This window comes from Sphaeramia orbicularis, chromosome 13 (assembly GCF_902148855.1).
Source record: "Sphaeramia orbicularis chromosome 13, fSphaOr1.1, whole genome shotgun sequence".
NCBI lineage: Eukaryota > Metazoa > Chordata > Actinopteri > Kurtiformes > Apogonidae > Sphaeramia > Sphaeramia orbicularis.
The window spans coordinates 52309865-52326594 of record NC_043969.1 but is presented as its reverse complement, the minus strand read 5'-3'; the positions used below and the strand labels follow the sequence as shown (position 1 = coordinate 52326594).

Below are 16730 nucleotides of genomic sequence, written 5' to 3'. Positions count from 1 at the left end.
CTGAATGTAAAAGTGCAGCGTACATGAATGTTTTCTGACACAGGTTTCCTCTCTGGGGTTTGTGGATCCGTCTGCTTCTGTTCTGTGTCGGTTAAAGCTGTTAAAGCTCCGCCTGCTTTTCAAACCTGTTCGTACACAACAGCTCTTCAACATTCGTATTAAATATTGTTCTTAAGTTTAGACGGGATTGAAGCGACACTCAGTGGGCATAACCATGGTGATGTTAGGTGTCTGTGAGGTCACATGCATACCCTCTATAGAGTCTGGGTCTGGGTTAGCCCCCCCCCCCAGTAAATAAAGAATACATAAGTAAACAGATAAAATAATAAACAAATGGATAATAAGAACATTCATGACACAAAGAACTTACAATAAAAAAACATGCAGCAATAAAAGTTCATCAGAACATTATGAAAACATAATAAAAAAAACAAAAACATGCAATAATAAAAATTTTATAAATAATACGAATAAAAATGGGGGGGGGGGGTCTAAAGGACTGGAGAAGAGTAGGCATAAAAAAAAAATAAATAAAAAAAACACATACTAGGATGTAGAATAAAGGTCCCAGTCCTAGAGTCAACACACAGACAGGGGGTGGGGGTGGGGGGGTTTAGTGACCGCTATGGACGTGTGTAAAAGGGCTGGAGGCTACTCCTGGTCCTGTGTCTCCACCTAGGGGACAAACAGGGTCATTGGTCCTACAGGGCATCATTGTGTCCCTCAGGTGTCCTGGTTCCCAGTCTCTCTGCTGTCTCTCTCTCTCTCTCTCTCTGTCCAGTGGTCCAGTTGACGTTGGCTTTATGTCCCCGGATGGTGAGGTAGGGTCAGGGTTAGGGGTCAGGGGTCATGGTTAGGGGTCAGAGTCAGGGTTAGGGTCTGGGTTAAGGTTAGGGGTCAGAGTCAGGGTTAGGGGTCAGGGGTCAGGATCAGGGGTCAGGATCAGGATCAGGGTTAGGGGTTAGGGTTAGGGTCTGGGTTAAGGTTAGGGGACAGGGTCAGAGTCAGGGTTAGGGGTCAGGATCAGGGTGAGGGTCAGGGGTCAGGATCAGGGTTAGGGGTCAGGGTCAGGGTTAGGGGTCAGGATCAGGGTTAGGGGTCCGGGTCCGGGGTCATGGGACCATGTAGTGAACATGCATCTCCCACAGACCCCAAATGAACTGAAGGTTGTTCTGGACCATAAACCGTCTTCAAAGGCCGTTCACAGAATTTAGCAGAACCACAGACCACATGGACCCACATCAGCCCAGGACCGACACAGCCAGCATCCACATATACACACACACACACACACACACACACACGTATGTATGCGTGTGTGTGTGTGGGTGTGTGTGTGTGTAATTAATGCGTCAGATGTCAAAGCACCGAACCGACCTTTGAACACAAACCTCATGAGTCTGAGACGAAGCTTTGGAAAAACACTGTTTTTAATCCACTTTTGTTCCTTTAGGATTTTTCCAGCAGGTTGAAAGAATCCACATGAAACGACATGGACTGAGTTTTAGAAAAACCACACCAACAGCAGAGAAAGCAGGAGGCAAACAAACTATCACATTTAACAGTGAAAACGCAAACACGCCTCTGGAGCAGGAAGCCCGTAAACATAGAACATACGGAACATAGAACATATAGAACGTATGGAACATACAGTTATAAATAGAATCAGATCGTACAAATAAAAGGTTCTGCTGATGATCGAGTCCCAGGGCAGAAGAAGAAAGAAGCACAGATCTACAGACACTCCACTGTCCACTGTCCATCTGTCCATTGTCCACTGTCCATTGTCCATCTGTTTACTGTCCATCTGTCCACTGTCCATTGTCCACTGTCCATCTGTCCACTGTCCATCTGTTTACTGTCCATTGTCCACTGTCCATCTGTCCACTGTCCATCTGTCCATTGTCCATCTGTCCACTGTCCATCTGTTTACTGTCCATCTGTCCACTGTCCATCTGTTTACTGTCCATTGTCCACTGTCCATCTGTCCACTGTCCATTGTCCACTGTCCATGTGTTTACTGTCCATCTGTCCACTGTTCATCTGTTTACTGTCCGTCTGTCCACTGTCCATCTGTTTACTGTCCGTCTGTCCACTGTCCATCTGTCCATTGTCCATCTGTCCACTGTCCATTGTCCACTGTCCATCCGTCCATTGTCCACTGTCCATCTGTCCATCTGTTTACTGTCCGTCTGTCCACTGTCCATCTGTCCATTGTCCATCTGTCCACTGTCCACTGTCCATCCGTCCATTGTCCACTGTCCATCTGTTTACTGTCCATCTGTCCACTGTCCATCTGTTTACTGTCCGTCTGTCCACTGTCCATCTGTCCACCATCTCCACTATCCATCTGTCCACTGTCCACCTGTCCATTTTTCCATTGTCCACTGTCCATCCATCCACTGTCTCCACTGTCCATCCGTCCATCAGTGTGTCCTCCTCTTGGACGTCCTTCATCCCTCTTTCACTCATTCATTCTCAGCTGTATTTATTCATCTGAGTTAAACCAGCCTCTGTCCATCTGTCCCTTCCTCTGTCTGTCCATCCCTCCGTCCATCTCCATCCCTCCGTCCTCTTCTTCTGGACATTACTCCATCTTGGACATTTCAAACTTTGTCGTCATGATTTCCTGCAACAGAAAAAACAAAAATCAGTTTATTTAAATTATTGGACGTACACTGATGTAAAACCTTCATTTAGAATCCCATTAATGAAACACACTGTAACGACTGTTGTTCATGTACTTATTATTATTCACATACTGTATTATTTACTTACGTCGTTCGGACTATTATCACTTTATTAGAACTGTTATTATATCTATTATAAAGGCATGTATACGTATATACTTCTATACATATACACTAATAACTCATTCTTACTGTATTATTTGTTTGTCCATGTGCGTCCTAATGTCCAACTCTGTCCTATTGTCCATGTCTAGAGTTACTGTTGTGACCATGTTGTTTCCTTTTGTCTTGTATTATTTCTAATATGTGGACATTCCGTCCTCTGCTGATACTGAACCTGAGTCTTCACCTGGACAGTCCTCTGTCCTCTGTCCTCTGGTTCCACTTATTTGGTTCGGATCAAACGCAGACTTTATTTTTTTCCTTTGGTTCGGTCACATTCTCATGACACTTTTTTTCTAATGGACCAAACTTTGTAAACAGAAGCACGTATGTGATGAACTGCGCTGGCACTGGACAGAAAAGCTGGGGGCGGGGTCAATCAGAGACAGCAGGTGTTGATGTAAACAAACATGTCGGTCCTCCGTCCAGCTGTGGTTTTCATAATCTGTATTCTATTTGTACAGACGCACATTTAAATACTGTCAACTGTCCACAACAGCTGACTGGAGACAGTTTGGTCAAATGGACATCTGACCACATGTCCAGGAGACGTTCAGTGTCCTCATTGGTCCGCGTCTGTCCTCGGCTCACGGCTGCTGCTGTTAGCTCTGATTACCCATGATGCTCCGCTCCTTCCAGAGGCTACGGTGGCTCATCAAGAACATAAAGGCTCATGGTTCTGTGGTTTGTTTGGACTGGAGGACGGTTCTGTTCACAGCAGAACTGAACCGGATCAGAGTCCGTTTGGAACCAGACCCAGACCAACGGACCCAGACCACCTGTTCTAGATGGTCTGGGTCCACTTGTTTGATTCGAATCAGAGTCGAATCAAAAGTCTGGACTTTCCAGGGAAACGAACTCTGGTCCGTGTGAATCCAGCCTGAATGTCCAGAGGTTTGATCAGATGTAATCTGATCAGATCAGATGTAATCTGATCAGATGTAATTTAATCAGATGTAATCTGATCAAACATAAACTAAACTGAACTTTAAAGGTTTATTCTGTTTCTGTTGAAACTCACCTCATCTGAGTCCAGAAGAGGAGGAAGAGCCCTGAGGAAAGAGAAAGGCCTTTAGCACCAGGAGTCTGTACTGGGACAAGTCAGCTGATCAGTCAGCTGATCACTGGCCCATCAGCTGACTGATTGTTGTCTGATTGATGCTGATGTTAACTTACACCTCTGCCATGGATGATGGGATGTTCTCTTCCACCCACTTCAGATCCTCATCCTGGAAAAATAAAAGTGAGTTAAAAATTAAACTGCATTTAAAACATTTAATCCAAAAGTCATTGACTTCATATTTGTATAAATATTGTTTACTGAAGTTTGTATCTGTTTGTTTATTGGTTTGTCGTACACAGCTGTATTCACTACAACAGAAAACAGTAGGTGATGAAGACGATCATAACTGCAGATGAAATAAACACAGATTCCTTCCTCTAATTTTTTATTGTTTTTTTTTTTAATCTTCTCTTTGTTTTTATTGTGTGTATTTGACTGGACAGAACTTTGAAAACCTTTGTGTTTATTTAAATGTGTGTTTTATGAATAAAAGGGGATTAAATCCACACATGGTTCATTCGTCACTGCTCTAAGTCTTCAGTTGCATTTTCCAGACAATCAACACTTAAAGGTGCTGGAGACTTTCGTGACCAATTTTTCATCGTCTCTGTCAAACCTCAGTCCTGTCCTCAGTGTCATGAATCTGTTCGTCTGTCTGTCATCACTCAGCTGAATGTCTTCCCTCACTGTGAACAGTTTCTTAGTTCCATCCACCAGAAATAAACCACGTGTTTACAAACCGACCCAGGACATCACTTGGGCGTCTTTGGAATTTTGTTTCGTGCATTGTGGGAAACGGAGGTTTGCGCAGCCACCTGACAGCGGCAGGACGACCATATGGTATTATATAGATCACAGGTGTCAAACATGCGGCCCAGGGGCCAAATTCGGCCCGCCAAAGGGTCAGATCTGGCCTGTGGGATGAGTTTGTGAAATGCAAAAATTACACTGAAGAAATTAACAATCAGTGGTGTCAAAATCCTTTTAATTCAGGCTCCACATACAGACACATATAATCTCATGCAGGTCACTCCAGTAAAATGCTATCGTAGTAACCTATAAATAATGACCACTGCAAATTTTCTCATTGTTTTAGTGTAAAAAAAGTAAAATTACATGAAAATGTTTACATCGACAAACTTTCGTTTTTCAAAAAAAATGTGAATAACCTGAACAAATATGAACAATCTGAAATGTCTTAAGAAATTTAAGTGCAATTTTACCAATATTCTGCCTTTTAGTAAATACTTTTTGTTTTTGTAATTGTAAAGTAAGTTGTAATGCACATGTGTAAATGATAAACTGAGGCAGAATATTGTTAAAATTGCACCGGTTTTTCTTAAGACATTTCAAGTTGTCAATGTTATTCAGATTTTTAAGGAAACTTTATAGATGTAAACATTGACATAATTTAATTTGACTTTTGTCACTGTTATTTTTTTTACTGGTCCGGCCCAGTTGAGATCTTATTGGGGTGAATGTGGAACTGAACTAAAAGGAGTTTGACAGAACTGATACAGATGAAACAAACACATGGAAACGGCTGGAGGAATATGCACAGAAGGAGGGGAGCTCCTGCCGTTTCCGATCGTGTCTGTTCCAGCTGCCGCTGTCAGGTGGCTGCACGAGCCTTCATTTCCCACAGTGCACATTGCAACAAAATTCCGAAGATGCCCGAGTGATGTCCCGGCTCGTTTGTAAACACATGGACTGTTTCTGGTGGATGGAACAGAGAAACTGTTCACAGTGAGGGAAGAGATTCAGCTGAGGAATGACTGACAGACGAACAGATTCATGACACTGACGTTTGACAGAGACGATGAAAAACTGGTCACGAAAGTCTCCAGCACCTTTAATGGATCCATGACAACAGAAGCTACACTACATGTGAGGGGCAGGGCTTGTTGTACCTGGAACCACCTGTTCTGATTTGTGTTGGAATTTCTGTGATAAATGAAAACAAAGAACCATGTGACCTGTGGTTTTGGAAACAGGTTTAGATGATTGAACTTTTCAGTCCATACGTGTTTTCATCATAAACAGGTTCAGTAGTTCCATCCTGTTCCAGGTGGTTTTTAAACAAACGTAAACCTCTGTCCAGAAGCAGAACTTCAGAAGAGCAGAGGCAGAACCTGGAGAACTCCTGTATGAGCTGGAACCTCAGCAGCTGAATGTCGGACACTCACCACTTTGTTGGCTTTGGCCGTTCCGTTGGTGTCGTTCTTCATGCCCCTCATCTTCATCCCCTCTGCACAAACACAAGTAAACACACAGAGGTCAGAGGTCAGCTTCAAACAGGTGGAGGGAGGGGGAGGAGCCTCAGGATTTTGACCTCCACATTCTGGATGTTTTACAGATGGAGGTCAGGACCAAGGTTCTAATAGTTTTGGATTTTTCATTCGAGTTTAGTTTTAGTTAGTTTTGACTTTTTTTTCTCTAATTCAGTGACTTTTAATTTGTTTTTAGAGCAGGTTTGCTAGTTTTTATTAGTGTTCTTTTTTTCTAAATACTTAGTTTTAGTTTAATTTTTGTATTAGTTTTAGTTTTCCCATATCTTTTCACTTTTTCAATTTTTTTTTTTCAATTTTTTTATTATTTTTTTCAATTTGTATTTATTTATTTATTTATTTTTTACTTTTTATTTATTTCTCATATCTTTTCTTCTCCGTCATATTCAGATGAATCCCAGACAGGACTCCGCTGCTTAGTTTTTTTTCACGATAATAACCTTGGTCAGGATGACCGTTACTGTGGCAACATTCCCTCATCTTTAAAGGGCTGATTCTTCAGCTGTCACTCAAACTAAACCACTCCCATCATCCTATTTTTACTGTTTAAGCTTTTTTATATTGACTGGGAAAGTCCGAGGGCATTATGGGTAATCACTGAAGACACATTTAGGGATGAACAGATAAACCATGAAGAACCACAGCGACGTTTATGACTTCTAAAATACTTAATTCTCTATATTTAACTTTTCTTAAGTGATTCATCACCTTTTATTCTAATATTATCCTCTGTTTCTTTTTACATTTTCCAACATAAATGCTGTGTTTTTTATATTTAATTCACTGATCATGTAGATGTTCATTAAAGCTCAGATTAAAGTTGATGGTTTTTATATAAGAAACAGAGAAAACTGAATAAACAGTGTCTTTTTCAGTCCAATCTGTCATTAACTGAACATAAACCCAGTGTGTCCATCCACTGGCATTGATGTAACTCCAAGGGTTTTACCAGGGAATCAATGTCCAGATTTTTATCTGTTTTGTTCATTTTTTGTCATTATTTTTTGGCTGTTTCTCTTCATTTTGTTGCTGAATTTCTCCGTGTTATTTATTATTTAGTAGATTTTCTTATTTGTTTTCATTAATTTTGTTAATTTTATTTATTATTTTATTTGTTTTTGTTCATTTTGTTGTCTTTTTTTGAATTCTTTTTTTAATGTCATTCAGTTTGTAGCTTACTTTATTCATGTCATTTATTATTTATTTGCTTCATTATTCATTTTTGAGGGTTCAGGGTTCGTACATATTTTTCAAGGTCCAATTCCAGCCCTTTAAGTGTCATTTCCACCGTATCACTGGGGTCAAGCCCATATCTACAGGAAAACAGATACTCAGGATCATTTATTTCACTTTTTATCACAGTTGTGTTCATAATATTATGTATAAACATCTAAAATTATGTTTCATAACAGCAAAAGTATAGAAGTCAGAGGAGAAAACAAAGTTCTATGTAAAAAAGGGAAGGTATTTGGTGTTCTTTAGACACACTGGGTTCAGATCAAACTGGACCTGGAGTCGACCTGGAAATACTTGGAAACACCTGGAACGGACTTTAGGACACAAAGGTTTAGTTTTATACATGTTCCACCTCTGTGGAAGGAGCTTTGGCTGGAGTTAGTCTGGAAGACTATGTCGAGACCTATTTTTGGTTATGAAGGGAAAAAAAATTTATCTTTTTTTTAGATTAGTGACAAAATAATCTTAAATTCCAATGAAGCCATGCTTAAGCAGAGGGTTAAACACTTACTTTCAGAAATTTCCACTGGTTTAGCTCATTTGATTAATTAGTGATTTAAAAAAATAAACATGTTTTTTTGAGAAAACTGAAATTCCCTACAATAAGCGATATTAAAATGCTTGAAAAAGCAATTCACACCAATTTTTCAGACAAAATGATTTTTATAATGAGAAAAGGATGCATAAAAGTTCATAAAACTATACTGAAAATAGAAATATATCATTGAGACTTCCAATTATAGCAATGATAAGTTCTGTTATTATTCATTCTTAGAGAATTTTCCGAGGGACTGAATTTAGTTCATATAAAAAGTTTTTGAAAATCCTTTTTTGACAAAAATTTTAATGGATTTAGAAACTTAAGATGTTATACTATTGAACTACAAAAAGTTTGAAATCATTATCTCAATTCTATAAGTCAATAGTCTTAAAATTAAAAAATATATATAAAAAAAACCTGAAACTAAACTAAAACTAAGCATTTAGAAAATAACAAAAACTAATAGAAACTAGCAAACCTGCTCTAAAAACTAATTAAAACTAACTGAACTAGAGAAAAAAAAGGTCAAAACTAAATTAAACTAAACTAAAATTAAAAAATTAAAAACTATTATAATTTTGCCTCAGAGTTAGAATCACAAACACTTTCCGACACATAAACTAAAATTCAAGCACTTTTCAGACCTTGAAAACACAACATTGAATTTCAAGCATTTCCAAGGGTTTCAAGAACCCGTTTGAACCCTGTTCATTACTTTGGCTCTTTTTATTCATTTTGATGCTTATTTTATTCTTACTTCATTTAAGTCTATTTCTTTCATGTTATTCATTATTCTGTTTGTCTTTTTAAATTATTTTTGGTTCATTTTATTTCACATACACCTAAACCAGTAGAAACATGGAGGTGTTTTCTGACCGAAGGCCTCGTTCATCATGGGTTCTTTCTCCTCTTCTTCACTCTCTTCGTCCACCAGGGGGCTGAACGCATACCTGACACACAAACACACCACCGATAGAATATAGTCGCTTGGATTTACACCATCAAAAACCAAGTGTCCGCACATACGTTCACTCACCTCTGGTTATTGGCTGACGGTCGCCATAGGAACATGATGACCAACAGGATGATGGAAAACAGGAAACCCCAGAATGCGCTCTCTATCCACTGCTCCCTCCAGTCCTGCACAGACAACACAGCATTAAAAAAAAGGCCATGGCCACGGCCAAGTACTGAAGCACCAAATATGGGCGTGTCTATGTCCAAGGAGCCAATCACATGTTAGCATTCATCCTGTGCCAATAAGCAGTAAGGACATGTTGTTTCCCCAGAGCCTCGAACACCAATACCACATTATGTCAGTCCACTAAAGTATAGTGTGGTTTGTAGGGAAGTTCTGATCCGGTCTACAGATCAGTATCAGCCACCGATCTGCCATTTTATAGAAAATCGGATCAGATTTACACACGAGGTCGGGCCGATCCATATAAAACTATATTCTGACATTAGTTATTGTTGTTTTGTATCCCAGACCCCTGTTAGTGCAGTAAATAGTCTTTGTCATGCAGTAAATAGTCTTCAACACGCAGTAAACAGTCTTACACACTGTAAATAGTCTTCAATAGGCAGTAAATAGTCTTCAGCACGCAGTAAATAGTCTTCAACACACAGTAAATAGTCTTACACACTGTAAATAGTCTTCAGCACGCAGTAAATAGTCTTCAACACGCAGTAAATAGTCTTCAACACACAATAAATAGTCCTCAACATGCAGTAAATAGTCATCAACACGCAGTAAATAGTCTTCAGCACGCAGTAAATAGTCTTCAACACACAATAAATAGTCCTCAACATGCAGTAAATAGTCTTCGACACACAGTAAATAGTCTTCAAAACACAATAAATAGTCCTCAACATGCAGTAAATAGTCATCAACACACAGTAAATAGTCTTCAGCACGCAGTAAATAGTCCTCATCATGCAGTAAATAGTCTTCGACACACAGTAAGTAGTCTTCAACATAGTAGTCTTCAACATGCAGTAAATAGTCTTCAACATGCAGTAAACAGTTTTCACCATGCAGTAAATAGTCTTCGTCGTGCAGTAAATAGTCTTCGACATGCAGTAAATAGTCTTCAACATGCAGTAAATAGTCTTCAACATGCAGTAAACAGTTTTCAACATGCAGTAAATAGTCTTCAACATGCAGTAAATAGTCTTCAACATACAGTAAATATTCTTCAACATGCAGTAAATGGTCTTCGTCGTGCAGTAAATAGTCTTCGAAATGCAGTAAATAGTCTTCAACATGCAGTAAATAGTCTTCAACATGCAGTAAATAGTCTTCATTGTGCAGCAAATAGTCCTAATCATGCAGTAAATAGTCTTCATTGTACTTACAGAGTGACAGGTGGAAAACTGGAAGGTCTTGGTCCTCCATAAGATGAAGATGACAGATGCTGAAAAAAAAAAGAAAAACAAACCATTTACAGACTGGAAACACAACACACAACAATACAAAACAATACTATACAACACAGAAAACAACATACAACACAAAACAATACACAACACAACAGTACAACACACAACAACACAAATACACAATACAAAACAATACACCCCCCCCAGATGAGTGCATGTTGCGTTCAGGGACATGCAGTACCTATGACGGCGAATATGAGCGTGTTGGTGAAGTGTCTGTAGAGGGACAGCTTCACCACGTTCCTCCTCAGCCTCAGCAGCTTCATGGTCTGAGCCAAACTCACAAACATGTGACCAAAGAGTCAAGGAAAACCACCGGCACTGTGGGCGGAGTCTCTTCTGCTGTCCAGGTGAGTATATTAAACACACTTTAACCCTGTGGTGTCCAGGTGAGTATATTAAACACACTTTAACCCTGTGGTGTCCAGGTGAGTATATTAAACACACTTTAACCCTGTGGTGTCCAGGTGAGTATATTAAACACACTTTAACCCTGTGGTGTCCAGGTGAGTATATTAAACACACTTTATACCAGAGGGATACAAACGAACATAAACACTGAATAAAGGTAGAGGAGGACCAAAGCCAGAAACAGAACATAGAAGGAAAGAGCAAAGTGAGCGTTAAGGATATCCACCAGCAGAGGGTGGAGTCAAGCACAGCCAGAGGGATAGCAGCCAGGAGGACCACGTCATCTTCAGCCTGAAGACAAAGAAAAGGAAGAAGAGAAGAAGAAGGACGTAAGAGGAAGAATGGAGAGGATGACCACAGACGGATGGAAGACAGATAAGAGACAGACGAGTTAAGAAAACTGAACCAAAACAAACAACAAAAGCACAGAACATGTGTACGAAACATCTGAAAACAGATGGAACGTTTAAGAAATGACAGTAGAAAGGGTTTGTTTATGTTTGTTCATGTTTGCTTGTTTATGTTTGTCTGTGTTTGTTTATGTTTGTTTGTTCATGTTTGTCTGTGTTTGTTTATGTTTGCTTGTGTTTGTTTGTTCATATTTGTTTGTCTGTGACTGTGTTTGTTTGTTCATGCTTGTTTGTTTGTGTTTGTTCGTTCATATTTGTCTGTCTGTGTTTGTTCTTATATGTTTATCTATGTTTGTTTGTGTTTGGCAGGTGTTTGTTCACATTTGTTTGTCTGTGTTTGTTTATATTTATCTGTTTGTTTGTGTTTGTTCATGTTTTTTTTCTGTTTATCTGTGTTTGTTTGTGTCTGTTTGTTCACGTTTGTTTATGTTTATCTGTGTTTGTTTATGTTTGTGTTTATTTATGTTTGTATTTGGCAGGTGTTTGTTCATATTTGTTTGTCTGTGTTTGTTTGTTCATGTTTGTCTGTGTTTGTTTGTTTGTTTGTTTGTGTTAAAGGATATCCACCAGGCGATGCAGGAGTCGGTGAAGGCCAGGACGATGTCACAGATGACGGCGGTGCTTGTGGAGGTGGGCGGAGCCTGGACACAAACACAGGTGACACATGGACAGACACAGACACAGTGGGCGGAGCCTGGACACAGGACTTACTGAACTGATGCGCAGGAGTCCTTCGATGAGGGAGAAGATCAGATAGAGCAGACCGACACCCACCACCCTGTGGAGCAGCGCCCCCAGTCTGGGCCTGAAGGACAACAAACACACCCAGATCAAAGGTCAAAGGTCAGCGTGCAGGAGAACATCTACACTAACCAGTGGAACCAGCGGTGGAACCTCGTACTTAACGATGCCGTATCCAAGGCTGGCGATGATCACCAACACTCGGGCCAAGGTCCTCTTAACTGCAGAGACCACCTCAGCAGAGACCACCGCCCCTGGGACTGAAGGACACCAGAGACCACCTCCATTAAACACTGACCTGGGTCAGGGTCAAGGTAAGGGGTCAGGGGTCATGGTCAGGGTAAGAGTCAGGGGTCATGGTCAGGGGTCATGGTAAGGGTCAGGGTCATGGTCAGTGGTCAGGGTCAGGGGTCAGAGTCAGGGGTCAGGGGTCAGGGTCAGGGGTCATGGTAAGCGTCAGGGGTCAGGGTCATGGTCAGAGTCAGGGGTCATGGTCAGGGTAGGTTTATTGTACCTGAGTGTCCGTGGTAGCGGATGTTCTGGAACTCGGCGTAGTACATGGCCTTCTCCACCATCCCCAGGAAAATGACGCCTCCGATCCAGAACTGGATCCGAAGCAGATCCCTCCAGTAACAGGCGGACAGAACCAACCAGAGCACGGCCATCAGCACGTAGACGATGCACATGACCATGTAGAACTGGGACAGGGGACAGGTAAGGGGACAGGGGACAGGTAAGGGGACAGGGGACAGGTAAGGGGACAGACAATGAAATTAAGTATCTGGATTTTTTTTCTCTGAATTCAACTATGTTCATAAATTTACAATTAAAAAATTCACATGCAAAAATTCAGACAAAGGAAATGGACGGACTGGACTCAGGTGTTCAGTGAAACCCACATCACATTTTTGAGTTCTGAAAGTGTCCTGAGGTGGACACGGGTCCTGTCCATGTGGTCTGAGTGTGGACACAGGTCCTTACCATCATCAGAGGCCAATTCGAGGCTGATATATAGTCATGATGAAGTCCTTTCATGCTGATCTCCACTAAAAAACACAAACGCATCAACATGTCAACATTTAAAGAATCAAACACATGAAAGGATCAGATCAGGTCCACGTTCACATGTTCAATCAAACACAGTCACTGAACAGTCAGACACTCAAGGAGTTACCCAAATATATGGACTGATGCTAATGCTCAATGCTAATGGGATCCAGAGGCAGTGCAGGAACATGATGCTAATGCTAAATGCTAATGGGATCCAGAGGCAGTGCAGGAACATGATGCTAATGCTAAATGCTAATGGGATCCAGAGGCAGTGCAGGAACATGATGCTAATGCTAAATGCTAATGGGATCCAGAGGCAGTGCAGGAACATGATGCTAATGCTAAATGCTAATGGGATCCAGAGGCAGTGCAGGAACATGATGCTAATGCTAAATGCTAATGGGATCCAGAGGCAGTGCAGGAACATGATGCTAATGCTAAATGCTAATGGGATCCAGAGGCAGTGCAGGAATATGTCCTGGTTCATTTATTGAGGGGGTTGTGATGTGTGTGCATGTGTGTGTACTAACTTTGCAGTTTCCAGGCGGGGCTGGGGGTGTTGGCCGGCTTGGGGGGGTTGGCCTGGTTGGGGGGGTTGGGGGGGGTTGGGGGGTTTGGGGGCTCGGTTTTCATTGACGTCGGTGATATGGACGATGAACATGTAGGGTCCGTCCTCCCAGCTCTGAGCCACAGCATCGAAGTGAGTGGGCGGCACCTGGACAGGAACAGGAACATGGAACATGTAAAGGTGCAATTTTTGAGTTTGTATTAGTATTAGTTAGTATTTCCCATAATTCCCAGAGCATATGAATGCAGCGTAACAGTTTGTATCTGACCCACATGAAGGTGATTCAGTCCAAACATGGTCAGTATCACAGTGACTGATGATCATGTGGATGTCTGCTTTGGAGGACGACTCCGCCCATAACAGGTCATTAGAATAAAGGGGAGGTGCCCGTTAGTCAGAAAAAGGTTAGGGTCAGATTGATCAACGACATCCAAACTAATTTTCTGACTAACGAGCTTTCTGACAATAAGGTGGACCTCAGAATAAAGAACATGAACCTGCTGAACAGTTATGTGTGCTTAGTGCTGAAGAATCTGCCCATTTCAACTGGGCTTCCATCATGTGTTTCATGTGTTTTATATGTTTCATGTGTGTCACACACCGTATCACGCTTCCTCCGGGTTGAAGGTTTGGATACTGGCTGGAAAACACAGATGGAGACAGAAAACAGGTTACAAACTAAAATATACATATATATAACAAAAGAAACACAACTTTGTGTTTTTGATGGAGCAAAAACATGTAGCGTCACATATTCCCTTAATATTGCCTTAATATTCCCTTATGTAGAGTCACATATTCCCTTAATATTCCCTTAATATAGCGTCACATATTCCCTTAATATTCCCTTAATATAGCGTCACATATTCCCTTAGTATTCCCTTATGTAGCGTCATATATTCCTGTAATATTCCCTTAATATTCCCTTATGTAGTGTGTAATCCTTGATAACAGCCTGGTTCTAGATCAGGGGACTCATTACACATTGGATTTAACAGGTCTGGTGTTTTCTAATCAATATCTCTGAATAGTGTTTTTAAAAGGTGGATTTCTAATATAATATAATATACTAGAAGCACTCGGAGAGCGCAGACCTCCACCAAGGCTGATCAGTGGGCCCCCCCGTGGGCCCCCCTGCCCCCGAATACCACCAAAATTTAATCATTTCTTCCTTATCCCATTTCCAACAAACCCTGAAAATTTCATCCAAATCTGTCCATAACTTTTTGAGTTATGTTGCACACTAACGGACAGACAAACAAACAAACAAACAAACAAACCCTGGCAAAAACATAACCTCCTTGGCGGAGGTAAATATAATATAAAGTGACAAACTGACCATAGAATGAATGAATGTTCAAAGGTTATATGATTTATGTGATTTCCTGTGTGACTTTAACTCCATCTTTAATGAATGTTCAGTGTCTTAAGTCTGGCACCTGTTTATTTACTTATTTATTTATTTATTTATTTATTTAAAATCTGTCATCTGTGTTATATATATATATATTTTTTTTTTTTTATCTATATTTTATTTCTATAAATCTGTCACCTGTTGATACTTCGTCAGTCGAGTCGGTGGGGTGAAACTGTCCATGTGGATCTAAAAGGAAACAGAAATATGCATTACAATACAAACATAAGAATAAGAACGTGAAAACACAAAAATACAACCATGAAAAAGAGCCACTTAGATGTGTGTGTGTGTGTGTGTGTGTGTGTGTCTCACCAGCTGTGATTGACAGCTGATGGGTTGGTACTGATGTGAGACGTAGAATCCACTTCCTCCTTCCATTTCCTCTTTTGTTGATTTAAAGTATTTTTGAAGGTTCTCCATGCTTTTGGCCTGTGGGTCAAATGGAAGAGTTACAACAACAACAACAATAATAATAATAATAATAATAATAATAATAATAATAATAATAATAATAATAACGTCCAACAGGAAACCCATATTTCCTTCTGTAAACACAGTGCGTCTCTGTGGTTTTGTATTCCATCAGGACCTCTTTAGTGCATGTGGGTCACTTCAGGACCTCTTTAGTGCATGTGGGTCACTTCAGGGTCGCATTTAGTTCAGACTCAAAACTGATACAAGTCGCATTTAATGTGGAATATGAACCAACGCACAAACAAACAGGATTTAACCCATAAATCTGAACTGTGCATTAGACCTGCTGTGGGCGGAGCCTAAATCTGACCTGTGCATTAGACCTGCTGTGGGCGGAGCCTCATTGACTGGAGGACGTGTGTTGGAAGAACTTGACTAAACCCAGTCTGTGGATCAGTTTGATCTGAGCTCTAAAGGTTCTGGTTCCACTGAATAGAACCGGGTCTATTACAGTATACTCCATTGGGCGTTGCAGAACATTGGTCACATGACTCTGGTGTTACTCTGAAAAGTCAGCAGGTTTATGTTAGTGACATTTATGTATATTTACATTTAAGGACACATTAGAAATGGGAACATTTTCTTAATGTCATTCTCCTTCTTTTGGACTAAAACTAAGAAAACGTGTATTTGTCCATATTTCTGGGTTCCTCTGTTCTTATTTTAGTGGTTCTGATCCACTTCATCATACCGGTCTGAATGTGGAACCAGAACTAAACTGACCCTGGTCTAAAGAAAAACCTGTACTTGAACCACCCTGTTTCCCAACCCTAACCCTGGTCCTGTTCCTATTCCTAACCCAAACCCCGTTCCTAACCCTGGTCCTGTTCCTGTTCCTAACCTTAACCCTGTGTGAATCTGCAGTCGTCTCTTACGTTCAGATTGAAGACTTCGTTGTAGCAGTGGGAGTTCCTCAGGTACCAGGACACGTTCAGTAGAACCCCAGATGATTCTGTGCAGCTGACTGGAATAACTGACCACAAACAGACCCAGATCAGACCCAGATCAGACCCACAAACAGACCCAGATCAGACCCAGATCAGACCCACAAACAGACCCAGATCAGACCCACAAACAGACCCAGATCAGACCCAGATCAGACCCACAAACAGACCCAGATCAGACCCAGATCAGACCCACAAACAGACCCAGATCAGACCCACAAACAGACCCAGATCAGACCCAGATCAGACCCACAAACAGACCCAGATCAGACCCAGATCAGACCCACAAACAG

The 16730-nt window shown here is 40.9% G+C and overlaps 1 protein-coding gene across 2 annotated transcripts in view; it reads right to left on the bottom strand.

Moving 5' to 3' along the window:
* Positions 1-1411: 1411 nt before the first annotated feature.
* The window catches only part of LOC115431261 (transmembrane protein 87A), a 16229-nt gene continuing 910 nt past the window's right edge, over positions 1412-16730 (bottom strand). Inside the window, exons 3-21 of one of the 2 annotated variants that reach the window (XM_030151514.1) lie at positions 16369-16466; positions 15332-15448; positions 15155-15205; positions 14204-14242; positions 13653-13749; positions 13565-13615; positions 12966-13030; positions 12499-12682; positions 12145-12244; positions 11955-12048; positions 11807-11884; positions 10604-10712; positions 10339-10397; positions 9017-9120; positions 8857-8930; positions 6102-6163; positions 4029-4081; positions 3874-3904; positions 1412-2629 (exon numbers count right to left, since the gene is read on the bottom strand). In XM_030151514.1, coding sequence (XP_030007374.1) covers positions 2588-2629; positions 3874-3904; positions 4029-4081; positions 6102-6163; positions 8857-8930; positions 9017-9120; positions 10339-10397; positions 10604-10712; positions 11807-11884; positions 11955-12048; positions 12145-12244; positions 12499-12682; positions 12966-13030; positions 13565-13615; positions 13653-13749; positions 14204-14242; positions 15155-15205; positions 15332-15448; positions 16369-16466 — 1508 coding nt within the window. In that variant the 3' untranslated portion in view covers positions 1412-2587. Of the gene's footprint in view, positions 2630-3873; positions 3905-4028; positions 4082-6101; positions 6164-8856; positions 8931-9016; positions 9121-10338; positions 10398-10603; positions 10713-11055; positions 11125-11806; positions 11885-11954; positions 12049-12144; positions 12245-12498; positions 12683-12965; positions 13031-13564; positions 13757-14199; positions 14243-15146; positions 15206-15331; positions 15449-16368; positions 16467-16730 lie in introns of both variants that reach the window. The other variant, XM_030151513.1, reaches the window with a different exon arrangement.